Below are 19,640 nucleotides of genomic sequence, written 5' to 3' on the forward strand. Positions count from 1 at the left end.
GAATTTCTATAAATGCTGCTGAGTGCACAAGCAGTTTTTAACTCTTAAGAAAGTGGAGGAAAAGTGGAATTTAAGATCAAAACACGTTTCAAATGTAGGTAGTTTGGCTACAGATGAAAGGACTAGGTGATCAAACATGTCACTTTTTTCATTCTGTAGACAAAACAATGAACTGATTGATTAAAAAAAAGAATATTTGATAATGAAAGTAATCGTGAGTATTTGCTAAAAGATAAACTTTTATTTTTTATTGCACCTCAGCATGATACGACCACACGGGCCGCTCGTTCAACTAGTGGTTACGCTATTCCCGACAGGACCTGAACGCAGCATCCGGCCAGGGGCGGGTAGGCGCTAACCGTGCAGTATGGCGGACGATGGAGACAGTTCGAGCGGACCAGTTGACACAAGCGGCGGGCAGGGGGCAGCGGATGAGTCGGACGGGCTCGGCCTCGGCGGGATGTTGCTGAATATCAGTATTTTGGTTCTGGTGGTGGCGGTCTGCCTGGCGGTGTACCGGCGGTGGGGCAGGCGGCTCGTCTCTGACGCGGCCCAGGGCGATGAGGCCTCGGCGCTTCCCAAGATGAGGAGACGGGACTTCACTTTGGAGCAGTTGCGGGAGTACGACGGACTCCAGAACCCCCGCATCCTGATGGCTGTCAACATGAAAGTTTTCGACGTGACCAGCGGCAAAAAGTTTTACGGGAAAGGTGAGCTGACAGTGGGTAGATGGCGAACTGACAGCGGCTGAGTTAGCTGACACGTCCCCGCTTGTGTTGAGTTGTCCTGAACAAAAATTTGGGCGCAAACCGATGTGGTTAGCTTAGCTCCGTGGCTTTGTCTGTGTTTTTGAATGGGATGCTAGCTGTTAGCTTACTAGCACGGCGTCTGGGGTCGTGACTGTTGTGAAGACGTTTGAACACCTCTGAACTTAACATCCATGTGAGTCACACTAAACCCGTGAAACTTTCTGTATTAAGTCCTTCAGTCAAGGCGAAAGTGCCATATTTTAACCCGGTCGTCTGCTAACGCTAGCCTGTTAGCTTGTTGACGTGCACACAGACGCACCGCACTGTCTGGATGTCTGGTCTGGAGCCGCCGCTTGTTTACAGTGATGGGACTCTCCGTGCATGGATACTGGGAACATTGCACGGATGTTTTAATCTTAAACCATAATAATCTTGCTGTGTTTGCTAATGCGAAGCCTTGTTTAGCGTGGAAAAGATGTTTTTTAAGCACCCGGAAAGCTGTGCAAAGTTAACCAGCTATTGTATTAAGCGACACGAAGAGCAAATCCTCCATTTCTTCACTTTCACTTAAAACGCCTCAGTCCTCATAAGACCTCTGTTATCGATGCCGTAAAGCAGGGCCAGCCTGCTGCTCAACATTTCCTCTGACCTGGCGGACTCACCCAGCAACTCCATAATAAACTATAATTATTCAAACAGGCTCCCAGCGGCATCACGTGTCGCGCCTGCTACCCTACACCTCCAGGACCGAGCCAAGGTGCGGATCCTGCCCAGCTCACCATGTTCTGACACTCAGCTGTGGGAAGCTGGCTGCCTGCTGTGCATCACAGTGGACTCACTTCCTGGGACAGCCAGTTGATCAGTCCACATGTCAGTTGAGAGAAACGCAGTTGAACTTTTGCTTGGTGGTTGAATTCAGTTCTGGACTACAAATCTTTTTCTGGGTTCAGCTCTTGGAAGTTAGGCGTTTGTGTCTGTCAGGTCCTTTTAAAGTGAATGCCTTATTTTTTTCACTGTTGCTCAGACAGTTAAGCAGCTGGAACTCTGAACATGTGCGTTCATCAGTGTTTTATGCACCCAGAAGACAAATAAAATAGGAAATCGCAGTCAGAAGCAGCCCTGCCGTACAGGAGGGTCCAGCTGCAGCTGCCGTTTCCAGCTGACACTCCAGGTTTTCAGACATTCCTCAGGAACAAATGTGGCTCCGTAATTTCTTCTTTTGTCGTGAGTCATGAATTATGACAGTATGAAAAACAACATGATTCCTATAACAGCGAAATAAAAACACCAGTGTGTAGCTGTGGTGTTACTCGGGCTCGCCGTGAAGCGGTTTTATCTTTTAAACGCTTGTAGTTGTGCAAGTTAGAAGCACATCTAATCTTTGAGGCGATAAGGCTTCCCTGCTTCGTGGTCGGCAGTTTGAACGCTGGACTGGAGTGTTTTTCTTTTTTTTCTTTCTTTCTGTTGCACAATTAAAAGAAGAAAATGTGAAGGGCCTGCAGAGTTTTCACATGCCGGTCAGATGATGTTCATCTGAAGATGACGAAAGTTTCTAACCACAGAAAACTTCAGGGAGGCCCTGAAATGTTGTTCGCAGTATTTCTCATCGAGGCTGAATGTCGAGAGTTTGATAACGATCAGATAACTGGAATTTAGGCACACATCATTTTAACACGATGTCCTTTTTAATGTCCTCTACTAACACAGCACTGAAAACCGAACGAGTGTTCATTTGAGTCGTGACTCCTTTAAGTTACACAAGATGACAACAAGAAGGGCTGAGCAGTGTTGGACAAATACCACAGTCTGTCTGAGTATTGACGATCAGGGATAAACTGATCAAACTTTATCTGGTCGCTCAGCTCAGAGTATCTGCTGATTCTGATACCGTCACTCTTTTTCCATCATTTTTTTTTTTTGCTTTAATGAATTAATTGCAATCGATTGCCGCAGCGCTAACAACTGAGTCAATGTCCCGCTGTGACAAAATAAATGTGAGTTAAAACTGTATTTTTAACGACATTGATGCAGAAGCTGTATTTAATCTGGTGTCAGTTCTTCCCCTTTGAAAATGTGATGATATTGAAGCTGAAGCATCAGCAGACTTCACTGCATCAGCGTATACGTCAGTCGATAAGAAGCCATGAAAGGAAACTGTAGTACACAAATGTCAGACATGTTTGAGGTAATTTGGGGTTAAAATGGTCAATACATTCTTCTCAAACATTGGTATTGGCATCAAAAGTTTAGTATTGTCGGGCTGTGTGATGAACAGTCTGTAGTAATGTGGGTTTCATTACGTAGCAGCGAGAAACATTCACTGTTATTTTCTTAAAGTTCAGAGATATTATTCTTTAACTTAAGGCTGCATCTAATTGGTATTTTTATTACCGATCGATTTGCTAATTATCTCCTTAATCGGTGAAAAGGAAGCAAAAAAAAAGGAATATGAGAGGCTGGAAGCGGTGAAGGTTTAAAGCAATTTATCAATTATCATAACAGTTTAATTTAATTAAAGTTTTCTAACAGTCGACTCATAGATTGATGGACTTACATTCCTTAAGACTGTTAAAAGGCGCTCCTGAGATGACCCAGTCCCAGAAAATATCCCATGTCACATGGCAGTATCACTTTGATATTAATACACCCCCCAGCTCTAATAACAGCGTCATCACGAAAGAATTTCTGCTTAGTCACCCTCAACAGATTTTCAGAAAAAGAGAAGCTTGTTTGATTTTTCTGATGAGATCTCGCTGCGTCCGCGCTGCGTTCAAGTGCTCTACTTACTGTAAGGCTGTTAATGGGAAGCAGCAGCGGTCACATGACGCACGGCTGAGTTAATTGCTGGGGATTAACTTGTTGTTTGACTGAAACTGTTCAGTTTTTGACCACTTTTATTCTCAGGAAATGAGCTTGAAACAGATTTAAACCTTTCAAACCAGGCAGGAAACTGACTGCGTGTGCACTGACTCAGCCCGACATTCAGTAGCGAGCTCAGATTAGCTCACACACGAATACATTTTTAGAACAGTGGAGTCGGAGTGATTTTAACCTGCGAGTGGATGACAAAGTAAGAAACTGCTCTGCTTTTTAACTCTTATTCATCCCGACCGCTGTGCTTTTCTTCCCTCAGATGGTCCTTACGGCATTTTCGCAGGTCGGGATGCTTCGAGAGGCCTGGCCACCTTCTGCCTGGAGAAAGACGCCCTGAGGGACGAGTATGACGACTTGTCGGACCTCAATGCTGTACAGATGGAGAGCGTGAGGGAGTGGGAGATGCAGTTCATGGGTAGGCTCGTTTCCACCGGAGAAAGCTCCCCTCTGATTTTGATTTGGCTCAGATTTCGTAGACGTCCGCCGTGTTCGTGGCCTGTGTCCCCCAGCGTCTCCGCACGTTTCATCAGGTCAAACTGAGGCTCCACAACACGAGCACGAGACACGGCGACTGTCTCCTCTGTCTGTTGTGCTTTTATACGTCTCCAACAGCAGCAGCTGCTTTTCTGTCTTACATTACAGTTCGAACGACGTGGTTTTGCTATTAAATTATTCAAAGCTGCCAGTACACAAACTAGCATTTGTAATTAGGCTGTTGACCAGATTCACTCACTGTCCTTCAGCTTTCATTTCATTCAGATCTGTTTTATATTTACATGTTTGTTTAGTTGTGCAGATGCAAACAGTCAGAGCTGAAGAAACACACAATAATAACAGCAAGAACACCAAGATGAGCTCATGTCACAGTTCAGGAGCAAAATAACTACAGGCAGCATGGTTAGGTTTTAATTCCAAATAGAAACTGTTGTAATGAGGAACTTCTCAAAACAAATCTTGGAGAAAAATTGATTGATTGAGTTTAGACTCAAGATATTCTATTGAAGTTTTTGACAATTCAGGCCAAAGATCGGTCGACTGACGGCGTCGCCATGACGGACTTTTTCTGACGTTTAACTGAGAAAAGTGGAAGATTAATCAGTAATGAGAGTAAACGTTAATTGCAGGCCCAGTTTTCTTAAGTCTGACGTCTTCCTCCAAAGAAGAAGAAAGCTAATCAAACAGCTTGTGATATTCAAGCAACTGTCCAAAATCCAGAGAAATTAATATAATATCTCTGGATCAGTTAGTCGGTTGGGAAATTCTGATAATCTGTTGATTGTTGTGGTCGTTTTGCAGGTGAATACCAAACACAGTCCTGTGGCAGCTTCTCTGCTTCATGTGTTAATTAACTGAGTATCTTACAGTTTGAAATATTGAGAAAATCAGAAAATATTCACATTTCACAAAACCTGAAGTCAGTGAAATTCTGGCATTTTGCATTTTATCAAAACAGATCTGTGGATCACGTTGATTGATCCATGGGCCGACCATTTCTGCTCTAACTGACGGACAGATGTGCAATAAAGTGAAAATATCCTGCAGCTCCACATCTGCTGAAAAGCAGAACAGGAAACACAGATGTTGTTACATGTAAGAGCGTCGCGTGTTTCTTTTAAAAACCTCCCCTCAGAGCCCGTCGTTTCTTTCAAAGTGGTTTTCCTTTTTGAATCCTCTGTCTCATGTTTCGGACTCGAGCCTCTCTAAGTGATGTCGGCTCTCTGCTTATTTAAATCACAAGTCTCTGGACGCCCCGGCCGTCCAGCTCTGGAAGCTGGCGGCGACAAACGGTGACTGATTAACTCGTGTAAGAAGATGTCAGTAAATGAGTGCCAGCGTGTTGTTGACGTCACTGCAGAGTCCAGCTTTGTGCCCGATGGTTTCAGTTCAGAGAGAGAAGATACGGAGCTGCTTCCACTCCTCTTTTACATCTTTGTTAACTGAATGTCTTCGACTGTTTGTCACTTTCCGGCCTGGGAACTAATAATTTTTTACATAATTCATAAGATGAACAATTAAGTGTCCTGTTGTTTCCTGATCAAAAATATTCCATTTATAAGACAGTGAAAAGCAGCAGATTCTACGTTTGAGAAGCTGGAACCATAAAATGTTTGATATTTGTTCATGAAAATGTTCTGGAGCCGTTATGGAAATAGTTCATAGTGCTGAGTCATGTTCTGTTAGTCGAGGCATTGATTAATTTTTGCAGCCTTCATATTGTTACAGGTATTTTTACCTCATTTCTGACATTGAAGGGTTTATCAGCGAGAGTACTCTCATCTTAATTAACAGAGGCTGATGCTCAAAACACAGAAAATAAATTCCCATAAAATAAAGCTGCTAAACACAAACAACATGAAACGATATTCTGTAATAAAACTGTTAAAAAGAACCAACAACGTGAACAGACTGCTTCAAGCCTTCTCTCTGTTGTGTCCTCTGTGGAAATGAATGAATGGATGAAGAAAATAATTAGCAGAATAATTGATAATGAAAATAATCTATGTCTTCGTCATCGACATTTTTTTTATTTGTAATAAATTAATGAATCATTTTGCCTAAAAATTTCCAGAAAACAGTGAAAAACACTCAGCACATCAACCAAAGGAGACGAAACTCAGAGATTCACGTTGCTGCAACGACTGAGCTCAACTGATGAATCAACAAGTTGATTGACAGAAAATATTGATCATTTTCAAGCAAAAAAAAAAAAAATCACTTCTCCCAACCTGCGAATGTTTCCTGCTTTTCTTTTTGTCTAAATGATTGATTGCAGCTAGCAGTTAACATTAACAGTATAGGTGAATCTAGCTTTATTGTCTACTTCTGTTCCTCTTAGCGGTTAGCATTAGCATTAGCTAAATGGTAGCATCGGTACTGGCCACTACCTGGAGCATCTCTGGGTCAGCTGAACGTGGCGGTGCTGTTTGGATTGTGTAGGAGCAGTGTGAACTGGCACTAGGGGGGGTGACTCTGGGACGCCGGAGTTCACCGCCTAGCCTCCTGGAGGTGTCGTGGGACTAAGTAGGCGAAACACTGTTGAAGGGAGGTATCCACCTGATGACCCCCAGAGACGTGTTAGGAATCACTGCTCTTTGGCAGGTATAGAGGCAGATTAGGGGGGTCCAAGGTTCTTCACTGAGAATGAATCCTCTTTTTGATCTTGTGTTTAAATTAACTAAATTGAGCAGATATTTTTTGTCCACTTGTCGCTGCTCCTGAAAACTCACTTCTGACACGATGTCTTGCAGAAAAATACGATTACGTCGGCCGGTTGCTGAAGCCCGGAGACGAGCCGTCGGAGTACACGGACGAGGAGGACATCAAGGACCACCTGAAACACGACTGAGCGGTTCATCACACCGACCAAAGCCAGGAGCCCCAAACAGCTGCGACAGACCGCCCCCCACCTCCCCCTCCTCCTCCTCCTCCTCCTCCTCCTCCTCCTCCTCCTGCCCCATCGATCTACCTGCCGCTCCTTTCTCCCGCCCCCCGAACTCTTCACCTCCTGAATCTGTCCGGCGCCGCGGCTGTTCTGGAAGGGCAGGACTCAAGTCTCAACGCCCAGACCTCCCTCCCTCTTCATCCTGCGAAGACCGCCAACAGAAAGCGATTGCAAACCTTCGACGAGGGCGTTTCTAGTGACAGAAAACGCGTCTGGGGGGCGTGGGGGAGGGGTCGCGCCATTAGGTGTATTTGAAACAAAGCCACAAAATCTGTTAGAAATTTGTCCAGAGGGGGGAACGTGCGGTCACGGCGGTTGCCGCCGAGCGCTGGCTGGAGGTCGGTCAGAGGTAGTCAGAGACCCCCCCCCCTGGTCACAGACGATCGGCGGATCGGGACGGGGAAGCAGATCTCGCTGTTTTTTTTTATCTTCGGTTCAGTCTCATCGCAACTGAAACTGCTTCAGCTTCGGACAGCTCATCAATCAGTCACTTCTGTTTTTTTTTTGTTCAAATGGTCCCCCCCCCTTGTTGAGAGGGCAGCGCTCGGGCCTGAGCCGTGCTGTGGAAATGGGCGGGGCGTCGCATTTTCCTGTTGTGTTTGTAGTGTATGCACTACTAGTTTTCTTTGTTTGTCACCATGTGATTGTATTTGTGAGTAGCATAGCGGGCGGGAGGGAAGGTTTTTGTTTTGTTTTTGTTTTGTTTTTTGGGGGCCGGCGGGGCGGGCAGTGGGTTTTTTTTTGGGGGGGGGGGGGGGGGGGGGGGGGGGGGGGGGGGGGTTAAAGGTCCTTGCCATATGAATCTTGTTTTGAATCACATCAGACGGACTGAATCACTGATCGGGAATACAAAGGGAAGGTGATAAGGCAGTCCTAATCAATCAACTCAATTGTTTACATGCCTCACAAGCCAGCTGCAAGTCTGTAGATTCCCCTGAAAATGGTCCAAGTATTAATTGTGCCTTATTTTGTTCGTTGTGTCGGTCCTGACCGTTCTAACAGAGGAGGCGAGCGGAGGGATGGAGGTGTCGGTTTTTCTTAGACTCGGTCCCCCAGACTTTAAAGAAGGCATACGTTCTGTCAGTCGTCCACGCACAGACTGTAATATTCCCCCACTTCACAAACTTTGTAAATAGACCGTATGAATTACTCAGTGTTACTGCCATATTTATGTAGTTGATGAACTCCATATATGTATAATGCTATGTTGTATTGGCCAAAACCCCCATGGTTTGTGTTTCTTTGTTTTTTTTTCTTTTGGTTTTGACCTTCTTTTTAAACGTGGGTGAATTTCCCAAAAAACAAAACAAACAAAAAAAAAAGGAGCGTTGCGAAGTGCTGCAGGGCGGGACCGGGAGCTGTTCTTGCGAATTGTTTTCGGAGACGTTGCTTATCCTGTAAATATATCTATCATTTTATTAAAGCATGTGCAACAACAAAGTGAGCTATGCCGAATTCCCACCACGTCATGTATTTAAATGTTGGGTGTGTGTGTGCGTGTCTGCGTGACAGAAGCAGGAAGGGATTTGTTCATGCATAATAAATCAATTTGGTTAATAATTGAAGATGTCTGGAATTTATTTGCTTTTAAAGACGACAGGATTGGATCACTACCAGGAAAATGATGTGGGTTAATATAAAACTCATCCTCGGACTGATTATTCTCATAATACATTCATTTTCTGTGACGTACAGGACCTCAGAGTGTATTTAAAAGTAAACGTTAACTCCACATTTCAGCAGTAGGTAGTGATTTAATGTTAACGCTGTAGATCAGGCTCTAAGTTACAGTGCTTTGAATCTGGAACCAAATGTACAACCTGCAGATGCTTCATGACAAACCTCTAGGTCAGCTGACAGCGGCTCTCACAGGACACTCATGCTACAAACATATGATCTAACAGAATATGATGCATCGCTGTAGATTAAACCAGCCAACATTATATAAAGTAGTTCAAATGAGCTCGGCCTGAAACATCTACAGCAGTAAAATACATCCACATTAATATAAATCCAGAAACATGATGTAATCTAAAGCTGCCACAAATTGTTTTCATTGTCGATTTTCTGGATTAATCAGTAAGTTGTTTGGTTTATTAAATGGTGTAAAATGTTTAAAGTCACAGAGAAGTGAAGAAACAAACTAGTTGTTTAATCGGTTAATCGTTACAGCTCTAATGTAGTAAAACACTGATGGGGAGCATTTTACTGCACAGCGTCTACTTTGGATATTCAAAGTAAACTTTGCTGATAATTCTTGGTTTTTAATGCTTTTACGTAAATATTAAAGAGTATTAAAATACTGCAGTGGAGCATCACAGTGTGGTACTTTGACTTAAGTATCTGAGTACTTCTGATATCAAATAAACATAGTGGAGTTAACAGTACAATATCTCGTTTGAAATGGAGTAGAAGTATATAATAGGAATACTCAAGTAAAGTGCAGAAGCTGAGTAAATGTACTTAGTTACTTCCCACCACTGACAGGACCACATTCATGTTCATTCATGTGGAGATAAGTTTGCAATCAACAGCAGCTCAACAGCGCCCCCGCTGCCGCTGCGGATGATCCCGGAACTGCAGCCTCACGCTGAGCAGCGCGCGCGCGTGTGTGTGTGTGTGTTTCAGAGAAAGTAGTCGCAGTTGTTGCTCATCGACCACCACGGCCCCGGTCCTCATCACTTCCAGCAATGTGTTTCATTCGCCGATGATCCGTCGACCATTTCACTCCGAGTCCATCCCGACAGCGGCTCCTAAACGCACCACGGACATCTTGGCTGTTTTGGCTAAAAAAAACCTCCCCGAATACACACCCGATAAAACCTACATCCTCCGTGTGTCCCCGCCGATCGGATCATCTTTGGAAGCTTTCCAGGCAGCAGCACGCGGTGAGTGAGGACCCTGTCGGCGGCTCCGGTTTGTCCACATTCGCATTAAATGTAGAATAAAGTTGTTGGGATTCCTGCAGATACTGAAGCTCTGCTGTGACTCCGTCTCCACCAGGAGGGCAGTAATGGCAGAGCATCTGTCCCAGAGTGAGCTGGACTACCCATTTAAACTTCTGGAGTATTTCAACGGCTTCAGGGTCTCCAAGGTAACAGCTCACAGTTCATATTTCAGCGCAAATCGTCGCTCAGAAGCGCGCAGTCTGCAGGAATTTCCCCGCTTTGACGCACTTCATCTAGCATCTTCTCGATTGATCGATTAGTTGTTTTAAGTGTTCTTGGCGTTTTCACGTTGCTTCCTATGTCTGATCAACAAGAAATGCAGCTCAGAGTGCTTCACAACAAAGAGATCACATGCACCAAGTGTTGCACATAAAAAACACGGAGGGATAGAAAATGCATGTAAAATAGATGGAGAATAAAACCTCTTGATGATGATAATAAAGATAAAATTAGGTTAAAAATAGAATACACAGAAAGCAGAAAATCATGTATATTAGTGCATTTTGACAACAGTGCAGCAGGCCTGTATCAGGGGAAAAAGGAATTTAGTGTCAAATCAGGCAAAAATTCACATTTGACCAGTTGGAACAAGCAAATCTTCACAATACAAGTGACTGAAATGATCAGAACAGTTTCAGACTGGACGGACTCAATAGTCTGATGAACTGTTTCTAATCTGGTGATTATCCAGCAGCTTGTTTGATGAATCATCTGTGAAACAGTGAAAGCATCAAAGTCTAATGACCCAACTGATTAATCGGTTATCAAAACTGAAATTAATCTCTCTATGAGGTCCGTTAAGTGTGTTCTGGAGCTTTCAGCCGCGTCACATGATCTTCATCAGCAGCTAGAGTATGGATTTTTATTGGCGGGAAAGTTGAGCTTCAATGTTAGCTTGAACCACAAGGTCCATTAGTAGCTGTTCCGGAGCTTTTGATCGTGTCAAATGATCTTCTATCAGCAGATGGAATTTGCCCAGTTGTCATTAAAATGTTTTTTATCTATTTTATTTTTATGAAGTTATCAAAATCTTTTGGGATTTTCTTTGTTGTTGTTGTTTACTGACTAATCATCAATGAACAAATTAAATGAACTAACTTTCCCAACTCATCTTTTATCTTATCTTATCTTATCTTATCTTATCTTATCTTATCTTATCTTTCAGTTTCTCTTAATGTTGCTCTGCAGAGTCTCTAATTCTGAGCAGGACTAGCTCATGCTAGCTGCTTTATGAGTCAACAGTGCTTTAAGCTAAATGCTAACATCACCATGCTAGCATGCTTACAATGGCATCATTTTCATCATTTTTAGTAAGTAGATGTAATGCTTACCACATAACAATGTCAGGTTAGCATGTTAGCATGCTAACAGTTGCTAAGCAGCAAAGCAGGTATGGTGCGGCGGCTGATGGCAGTGTCACGTGGCGGTTTGTTCATCCCTCCAGGTGATATTTTCAGCCTGTGAGCTGGGAGTGTTTGACCTCCTGCTGAAGTCCCAGGAGCCCCTCAGTGCCCGGCATGTAGCCCAGGAGCTGAACACCAGTGTGGACGGGATGGAGAGGCTGCTGGACGCGCTGGTGGGCATCGAGATCCTGGAGGTGGAGACCACAAACGGGACAGGTGAGAAGGAGGAGCAGGTGATGAACAGATAGTGTTGTGGTAACAAGTCGGGAGTAAAGCTTCAAGAATAATTTTACTAAAATCTCCTCGAAATGCCTGCACCTGATTGTGTTTCACTCATTAAAACAACAAAAATCAGACTGTGAAAACACATAAAACTCTTTTATTTGAACATCAGCCCAAAGATATTTATTTAACAGTCAGCGCTAAAACACTCCCACCCTCGTAACATACTTCGATTTATTTCATGCTGTTTTATCTCGCCTGCTTTATTATGTTTGCTTTTTGATCGCACGGTTGCTTGTTTGCTAATTTTTGTTAATTATGACTTTATTTGCTTACAAGGTTTAACGAGGTGAGATTCCTTCTTTAAGACTCATCCATCATCATCATTTCCATCCATTCTTTTGTTATTAATTAAAAAAAAAAAAAAATTTATACTAAAGAGAAGCAGCAAATGTTCACACATGAGAAGCTTATTGGAGAATGTTTGGTCTTTAGCTTAAGAAAACAGACACGATTAATTGATTATAAACATAATTTGCCGACTGCTGTTGACTCTGTGAATGTGACGTGGAGAACTGATGTCACTCTGGTTTAAAGTCGATCAGTGTGAACGCTGTGTGTTCAAACAGCTTTGTACAGCAGCACCGATGTGGCGAACCTTTACCTGGCCAAAGGGAGCGCCAAGTCTCTCCACGACATGATCATCTACCAATCACAGACCATCTACCCGCTGTGGAACAACATGGTGGACGCCGTCAGGTCAGTGGCTTAGAAGTCGGGTGTGGAAGCTCGTGCTGAACAGTAACACGATGAACGCGATCGGTGTAATCTGAGGTTTCTGGTCAGACTGACAGCAGCCTCGCAATCAATAAATAAAATGGGCGAGAGCCGATAAAATAATACGTTGATTGACAGCCAGACAGACCAATCAGTTTGTGCGCGGGCCTCACTGAAGCAGTAGGCGGGACGCCGCCGCTCTGCTGGGACTGATGGGGTGAAGAAGAAGAACTCTCTGGCTGATTAATGTTAGGCTGAAGCAGTGAAGAGTAGAACGTGCAGACTGAACACAGACGAGGAAACTAAGAACCATCAGTCTTCATCGTTTTGACTGTTTGTCCACCACGCAGGGAGGGAAAGAACCAGAATGAGAAGACCTTTAGCCTCCCGCCAGAGGACGTGTTCCAAGCCATCTACAGGTGGGTGTTGATTTTCAGTTTTTGACTTCGTGGTTCTGCAGTGTTGAAATCTTTGCACGCTATGATTCTGTGTGTGATCGTATTCCACCCAGGTCGGAGGAGGAGATGCTGAAGTTCATGGGTCTGATGAACTCCTCGTGGGTTCTTGACGGACACGACATTGTGACGGCGTTCAACCTCTCCTGCTTTCAGAACATAGTGGATCTCGGAGGTAAGCGGTTAAAGGTGCATTATATGGGGGCAGCATATCACCAGAGCAATGATACTGTTAGCTGTTAGCTAGTTAGCTCAGTTAGCCTTGTAGCTAGTGGGTTTATTAGCTGACTGGAGTCTGGCTGGACCAGGAGCTTGGAGCACCAGGGGATTGTTGGTGTTTACACTGCCGGCAACAGAACCGGGCTCAGCGGACTCCCAGTGAACACAGATCAGGATCAGGACTGAAAAAGCAGTGTCTGCAACCGGAATATTTTCACCTCCAACTGGTGCATTAAGGGTTTATTTCAACCAAACCAGCGTTTGTGATTGTTGCAACAGTGGAAACACAAACCAAGACAGTTTTTGTGAGCTTTTTTTGGTTTCTGCCATGATTAAACAGTTCTGTTTTCTTTTTGGCATTTTGAAACTAGAAAATGCTAAAAACATATCAAATAAATCATCTCAATCAGGAGGTTTTCTGTCTAAGTTAAGATAAAATGGGATCAGTAGATCAATCGATAGCAGGATGTCAGCTGTTACATTTACGAACACTTCCTGTTGTTCTGTCTGAATAATTCCCAGGCTGCACTGGTGCTCTGGCCCGTGAGATGGCGAAGGCGTATCCGTCCTCCTCCGTCAGCGTGTTCGACCTCCCGCAGGTCGTGGAGACGGCTCAGAAACATTTCTCTCAGGAGAGCGATGCGGTCGCGTTTCAAACAGGCGAGTCTCATTCAGCCTCGTTCAACACGTCACCCTAAAATATATTTCACTGGTATATTTTATTGTTTAGGATATTTTTATTGTCTTAGTATATTTTCATTTCTGGTATATTTTTAATTGCATTTATGAATATTTTTATTGCATGTTGGTTTATTTTATTCTAAATTTTATTTTAGAATCTTTCTTATCTTTCTGACTATCTTGTTTCTAACATGGGGGTTGCAATGAAAATTTCATTGACGTCATGCTCAATGACAATAAAGAAATCTTGAATCTAGAATTTTGAATCTAAAAGGTGGAGGTGAGGTTTTAGTTGGAAACGAATCAACCTGACTGTATCTTGTTGGATAAATCTTTAATGTTTAAAAATGAGAGTGTTTGAGTGTAATGTAGGAAAAATACACTATTAAATATATAAAAATTACACTATTAATGTATTACACAAAGGATCTATTTTTTTAAACATTTATTTATTGAGTGTAATCACATTAATATTTAAAGTGGGATGTTAAATAAGTAAAATAAGTAAAATGGATGTAGCATCTGTACAGTTAACCTTTATATATTATTATTATTATTATTATATTAACTTCAGTTTTAATATTTTTCAAATCTGTTTTCTTCTGTTGTTTTATTTTGCTGCCTTTGTGAAGCACTTTTTATTTATTTTCTAGAAATAAACATTATTATTATTATGAACTAGTTGCTTATTAGCATGCATGCAAGGATTAGATTTACATTAATAAGATCATAATTCATGTCCAACAACCTACTGAGGAAAAACTCTTAGTTACTGGCATGTAGTTGTAGAATATGATCAGGCAGAATAAGGCTTTAATAAGAGCTTTATAATTACTAATATGCTACTAGAATACATGCTAAGTACGACTAGCATACATGCTAAGTGAATGCAGGCTAGTGTGTCAGTTAGCTTGGTGTACACCTGGCGTCCATTTAAAGAGCCCAGCGTGGTCACATCCTTCTGTTCTTGTTGCAGGAGATTTCTTCAGCGGTGAACTTCCTCCTGCTGACCTGTACGTTCTGGCCAGAATCATCCATGACTGGCCCGAGGAGAAGTGCCTGACGCTGCTGAAGAAGATCTATGACACCTGCAAACCAGGTGAGTTTCTAGTGTGAGGGATTTCAATCTGGTTTGTGCTCCGTGCCCATAACATGCAAATCCACCACTTGACGAACAGTTTGTTGTTTATACGTGTGGAAGCACGGCTGCTGGAGTTTTATGTGCTGTTTTTATTATTTTAAGTTTGTGGATGTTCTTATTGTGGCAAGTTAAAGGGAGTCGGCAGCAGTTCAAAACCAAACTCAAGTTCTCTAAGAAGAAGAAACCATTTTTTTATCGTTGTGTACAGTTAATATTCTCCTAAAACAGGCAAGAACTGAACATCGGTTTAAGATAACACTGTAAAAGACTTTCTTCTCTTAAAGGATAATTTTTGTTTTTTACAACCTGGACCTTATTTGTAGCATTAAATACGACCATTTACTCCTCCAGACAACTTTGGTGGCATTTGGAGTCGTTTTGAAGAAATTAGCCCCAGAGGAGCGGCGCGTATATCCGTATAATGCGAGTACTCGGAGCATCCATTTCGCAGCCTCTATATAACGCATAATCTGCGGAAACGTCCTCTAAGCCCGTGGTGGCATGTTATCAACATCCGGCGTCTCTAGACAACTACCTCTGACGTGGATGATGTCATTACCGAACGCCGCGCGCTGCGAGCAGCCAGCCACAACACGGCTGACTCTGCGGCGGTCGGCGAGTTTAGCTGTAGTTTGGCACAGCTATGGTTCGTTATTGCGTATTCGTAGCCGACCGCCGGCTCAGAGGGGAATAGCACCAGCATATCATAACAAAATATTGGAATATGAACGAGTTTCACCGCAGATTATGCGTTATATAGAGGCTGCGCATGGATGCCCCGAGTACTCGCATTATACGGATATACGCGCCGCTCCTCTGGGGCTAATTTCTTCAAAACGACTCCAAATGCCACCAAAGTTGTCTGGGTGAGTAAATGGTCGTATTTAATGCTACAAATAAGGTCCAGGTTGTAAGAAAGCGAAAGTTATCCTTTAAGTAATGATGGAAATATTACATTATTTATGGGAGTTAAGCTAACATGATTGTATTTGGTAGATTAATATAAATGCAGAAAAACACATTTACTTTCTCTCTTCTGAACCCAAATCAAGTCTCTGGACACAAACAAAGAAGAAACAAGCATGTTAGACGCAGTTAAAATAGTGTTGTTGTGCACAGGAAAGAATATGTCAAGTCCTGTTCAGCTCAGTATCTGTGTCGGTGTTCGTCCTCCGGGCAGGCGGCGGCGTCCTGCTGGTGGAGACCATGCTGTTTGAGAACAGACGAGGGCCCGTCATGGCCCAGCTCTTCTCCCTCAACATGCTGGTGCAGGCAGAGGGCCGGGAGCGCCCGCCGTCAGAGTACACCCACATGCTCAACAAGACCGGCTTCAGCAACGTTCAGGTGTGCCGGACCGGCAAGACCTACGACGCCATCCTGGCCATCAGATGAGCTCAGACTGAGGATCCCTCAAGCCTGTGGAAGAAAAGGAAGTTGAACTTTTCAAGGCCTTGAAAAGGTTTGGAAGTGGACGGAAACACACAAGGCTGCCCGTCTCAGTGCACCTGCATCTCCTGTTTATGTTGTCGTCAACCCCTGTGAGATTTTGTAGGAATACAAACCTTCTCTGGACTGAGGTCGCTGCTGGATTACATTTCTGATCAATACTTATCTCTCTAAGTAATATTGACAACATGTTTGTAAAGATTCAGATCTAAATGTTGCATTAGACTCACCAAGAATCAGTTCAGGTTACAGAAACTTTGACATTTTGGGAAATACGCTTATTTGTTTTCTTGCTGAGACTGTTTTTTATCAAAGATGATTATCATACTCATGTCTGTACACTAAATATGAAGCTACAGCCAGCAGCCGCTTAGCTTAGTTTAACTTAGCTTAGCATAAAGACTGGAAACAGGGGAAACTGCTAGCCTGGCTCTGACCAAAAGTAACAAAAACTCATGAATTAGCACGCTACATCTTGTGTGTTTTAGCACACAAGGACAAATTGTGGTTATGTGGCTATTTCAAGTCTTTATGCTAAGCTAAGCTAACCGGCTGCTGGTACATTTAATGGACCGACATGAGAGTGGGCTCAATCTTCTCGTCTCTCTACAAGAAAGCGAATCGTGAGTGTTTCCCAAAAGGTGGAACTATTCCTTTAAGAGTTTCCACAGACGGCCAATAGAGCATCAGTTATTTAATCATTTTAGAAATGCACAGATGTGGTGGATGCTGACGTTTTTTAAAGAATCGTGGTACGTTCACAGGCCGTGCTTTTCAGACTGGCCTCATTTTAACGATGTTTTAAAGCTAAAGATGTTTTTTTTACTTTGTTGACTTTAATCTGCTCAATAATACTAAAATCTACTCAACATTTACAGTCAAATGTTCTTAATTTCAGCTGATCACCGCCACCGATCACCACAATCAAACAGCGAATAGAGCCCTCATATCAGATTGTAGTTTCATCTTTGGTTGCAGTATTTCTGGAGCATCATGGAGGTGTATTCCAAGTATTAGAAACTAATCAATGACTGATTTGGAACAACCTTTTATACCTTTACCTTTTACAAGAATTTTTATATGAATAATTCTGGTTTTGTTGTTATTGATTTCAGCTTATTTTCACCAGTTTTTAAATATTTAAAATCCCACCAATTTCTTAGATTTTAGAGCCAGAAATCAGCCATGTAACTTAATGTGACAGATGACTTAAAGTTTATTTAATTTTGGAAACTTTTTAAAGGATAACTTTTGTTTTTTACAACCTGGATCTTATTTGTAGCATTAAATACGCCCATTTACTCACCCAGACAACTTTGGTGGCATTTGGAGTCGTTTTGAAGAAATTAGCCCCAGAGGAGCGGCGCGTATATCCGTATAATGCGAGTACTCGGGGCATCCATGCGCAGCCTCTATATAACGCATAATCTGCAGAAACTCGTTCATATTCCAATATTTTGTTATGATATGCTGGTGCTATTCCCCTCTGAGCCCGTGGTGGCATGTTATCAACATCCGGCGTCTCTAGACAACTACCTCTGACGTGGATGATGTCATTACCGAACGCCGGGCGCTGCGAGCAGCCAGCCACAACACGGCTGACTCTGCGGCGGTCGGCTACGAATACGCAATAACGAACCATAGCTGTGCCAAACTACAGCTAAACTAGCCGACAGGCTCAGAGGGGAATAGCACCAGCATATCATAACAAAATATTGGAATATGAACGAGTTTCGCCGCAGATTATGCGTTATATAGAGGCTGCGCATGGATGCCCCGAGTACTCACATTATACGGATATACGCGCCGCTCCTCTGGGGCTAATTTCTTCAAAACGACTCCAAATGCCACCAAAGTTGTCTGGGTGAGTAAATGGTCGTATTTAATGATAGAAAAAAAGTCCAGGTTGTAAAAAACGAAAGTTATCCTTTAGTTAATTTAAACACAAGATACTTGTGCTCAAAAAGAGGATTCATTCTCAGTGAAGAACCTTGGAGCTCTAATCTGCCTCTATACCTGCCAAAGAGCAGTGATTCCTAACACGTCTCTGGGGGTCATCAGGTGGAAACCTCCCTTCAACAGTGTTTCGCCTACTTAGTCCCACTACACCTCCAGGAGGTTAGGCAGTGAACTCCGGCGTCCCAGAGTCACCCCCCCTAGTGCCAGTTCACACTGCTCCTACACAATCCAAACAGCACCGCCACGTTCAACTTACCCAGAGATGCTCCAGGTAGTGGCCAGTTGATGTTAAGTCAATAACATCAAAAATAACAACAACACTGTTGCCAGGTACCGCGTCATGCATACCAAACACATTAGAACACAAGTTATGGACGTGGCTCCACATGATCTGTGCGTAATTGTACATTAATGGTGAAACATACAAGAAAAATGAAAATGGAGAAATGACACTAACAGGAGGGAAGTTGGGAGAATCAAAGCAGCTGCATGTTCAGAAGACATATCGTAGATTTAGTCCCTCTTGCAAAGCATACGTAAATCTGTCTTTGATGTTTTCAAGTCATTTAACCCCACAGAAGCATTTCCAGTGTCAGTGTTTTAACTTACTTACTGTGATGAGTTCAGGTTCCCTCTCAAACTGCATGTAGATGAGACTCTGCAGGACAAACCTGCACTGTTTACTTCCATCATTCCTCAGATAGTGTTTCTCAGATCTGGTCTGTTAGTTGTGTGACTTTATAGCTGAAGGAAAAATCCCTGTAGCACTGATTAAAAAAATGTCTTTGTAGATGTTGGTTTGTTCGTTGCATCTCCAGATCATCACGCGTAGCAGAAAGCAGTTCGCTCAAAAATAAGTGCTGAAAACGTCACATTGATAAGAGGAGAACAAGGTTTTCTGTTCAACCTGATGAGTGCGTTCTTTTTTGTGATTTGCATGCGTGTCATAGATGAGGTGTGAATGTGAAATATGTGTGTCAGAAATATAAAAACTGTCCTTTTTGAACCGGCACATGTCGCTGTAAGCTTCTTCCGATCATTCTGCATGTTTGCAGCATGCGTCCGTCACATTCATCAAACATTTACATCTTGTTTGTTCTTTGTTAACAGTTTGCTTTTTTGAAATTTAGTTCTCGTTAAAAGTTGTGCACGTGTAAACAACCCTGGTGGTGGATTGTGACACTGCAGCTGTCTTTCATTAGTACTCAGATACTTCAGTAAAAGTACTAATACAACATTGGGAATGCCTCTACTAGAAGTAAAATACCTGCATTCAAAACCTAACTGAAGTAAAGCTATGTATTATGAGCAACATGTACTTAAA

General features: G+C 42.9%; 2 protein-coding genes across 2 annotated transcripts; both read left to right on the plus strand.

Annotated features, from left to right (window-relative positions):
• Positions 1–339: 339 nt before the first annotated feature.
• On the plus strand, positions 340–7,734 carry pgrmc2 (progesterone receptor membrane component 2). The gene is made up of 3 exons (XM_041953860.1): positions 340–710; positions 3,883–4,038; positions 6,872–7,734. Exons 1-3 carry the CDS (start codon positions 368–370, stop codon positions 6,967–6,969), a joined length of 597 nt encoding a protein of 198 aa, XP_041809794.1. The 5' UTR covers positions 340–367; the 3' UTR covers positions 6,970–7,734.
• A 2,155-nt stretch (positions 7,735–9,889) lies between these two features.
• Positions 9,890–16,788, plus strand: asmt2 (acetylserotonin O-methyltransferase 2). Its single transcript, XM_041954311.1, has 9 exons — positions 9,890–9,953; positions 10,069–10,159; positions 11,458–11,632; positions 12,268–12,397; positions 12,766–12,834; positions 12,927–13,045; positions 13,612–13,749; positions 14,747–14,869; positions 16,092–16,788. The coding sequence occupies exons 2-9, from the start codon at positions 10,079–10,081 to the stop codon at positions 16,301–16,303; spliced, it is 1,047 nt and encodes a 348-aa protein (XP_041810245.1). The 5' UTR covers positions 9,890–9,953; positions 10,069–10,078; the 3' UTR covers positions 16,304–16,788.
• Positions 16,789–19,640: the final 2,852 nt, after the last annotated feature.

This window comes from Chelmon rostratus, chromosome 15 (genome assembly GCF_017976325.1).
Source record: "Chelmon rostratus isolate fCheRos1 chromosome 15, fCheRos1.pri, whole genome shotgun sequence".
NCBI classification, from domain to species: Eukaryota; Metazoa; Chordata; class Actinopteri; order Chaetodontiformes; family Chaetodontidae; genus Chelmon; species Chelmon rostratus.

Bases quoted from the DNA above. Each gene is read 5' to 3' on its own strand.
- pgrmc2 (XM_041953860.1), top strand. From the start codon at position 368: ATGGCGGACGATGGAGACAGTTCGAGCGGACCAGTTGACACAAGCGGC. The intron at 711-3,882 runs GTGAGCTGACAG...TTCTTCCCTCAG, and splicing joins CAAAAAGTTTTACGGGAAAG to ATGGTCCTTACGGCATTTTC. The intron at 4,039-6,871 runs GTAGGCTCGTTT...GATGTCTTGCAG, and splicing joins GTGGGAGATGCAGTTCATGG to AAAAATACGATTACGTCGGC.
- asmt2 (XM_041954311.1), top strand. From the start codon at position 10,079: ATGGCAGAGCATCTGTCCCAGAGTGAGCTGGACTACCCATTTAAACTT. The intron at 12,835-12,926 runs GTGGGTGTTGAT...TATTCCACCCAG, and splicing joins GTGTTCCAAGCCATCTACAG to GTCGGAGGAGGAGATGCTGA. The intron at 13,750-14,746 runs GCGAGTCTCATT...TTCTTGTTGCAG, and splicing joins TGCGGTCGCGTTTCAAACAG to GAGATTTCTTCAGCGGTGAA.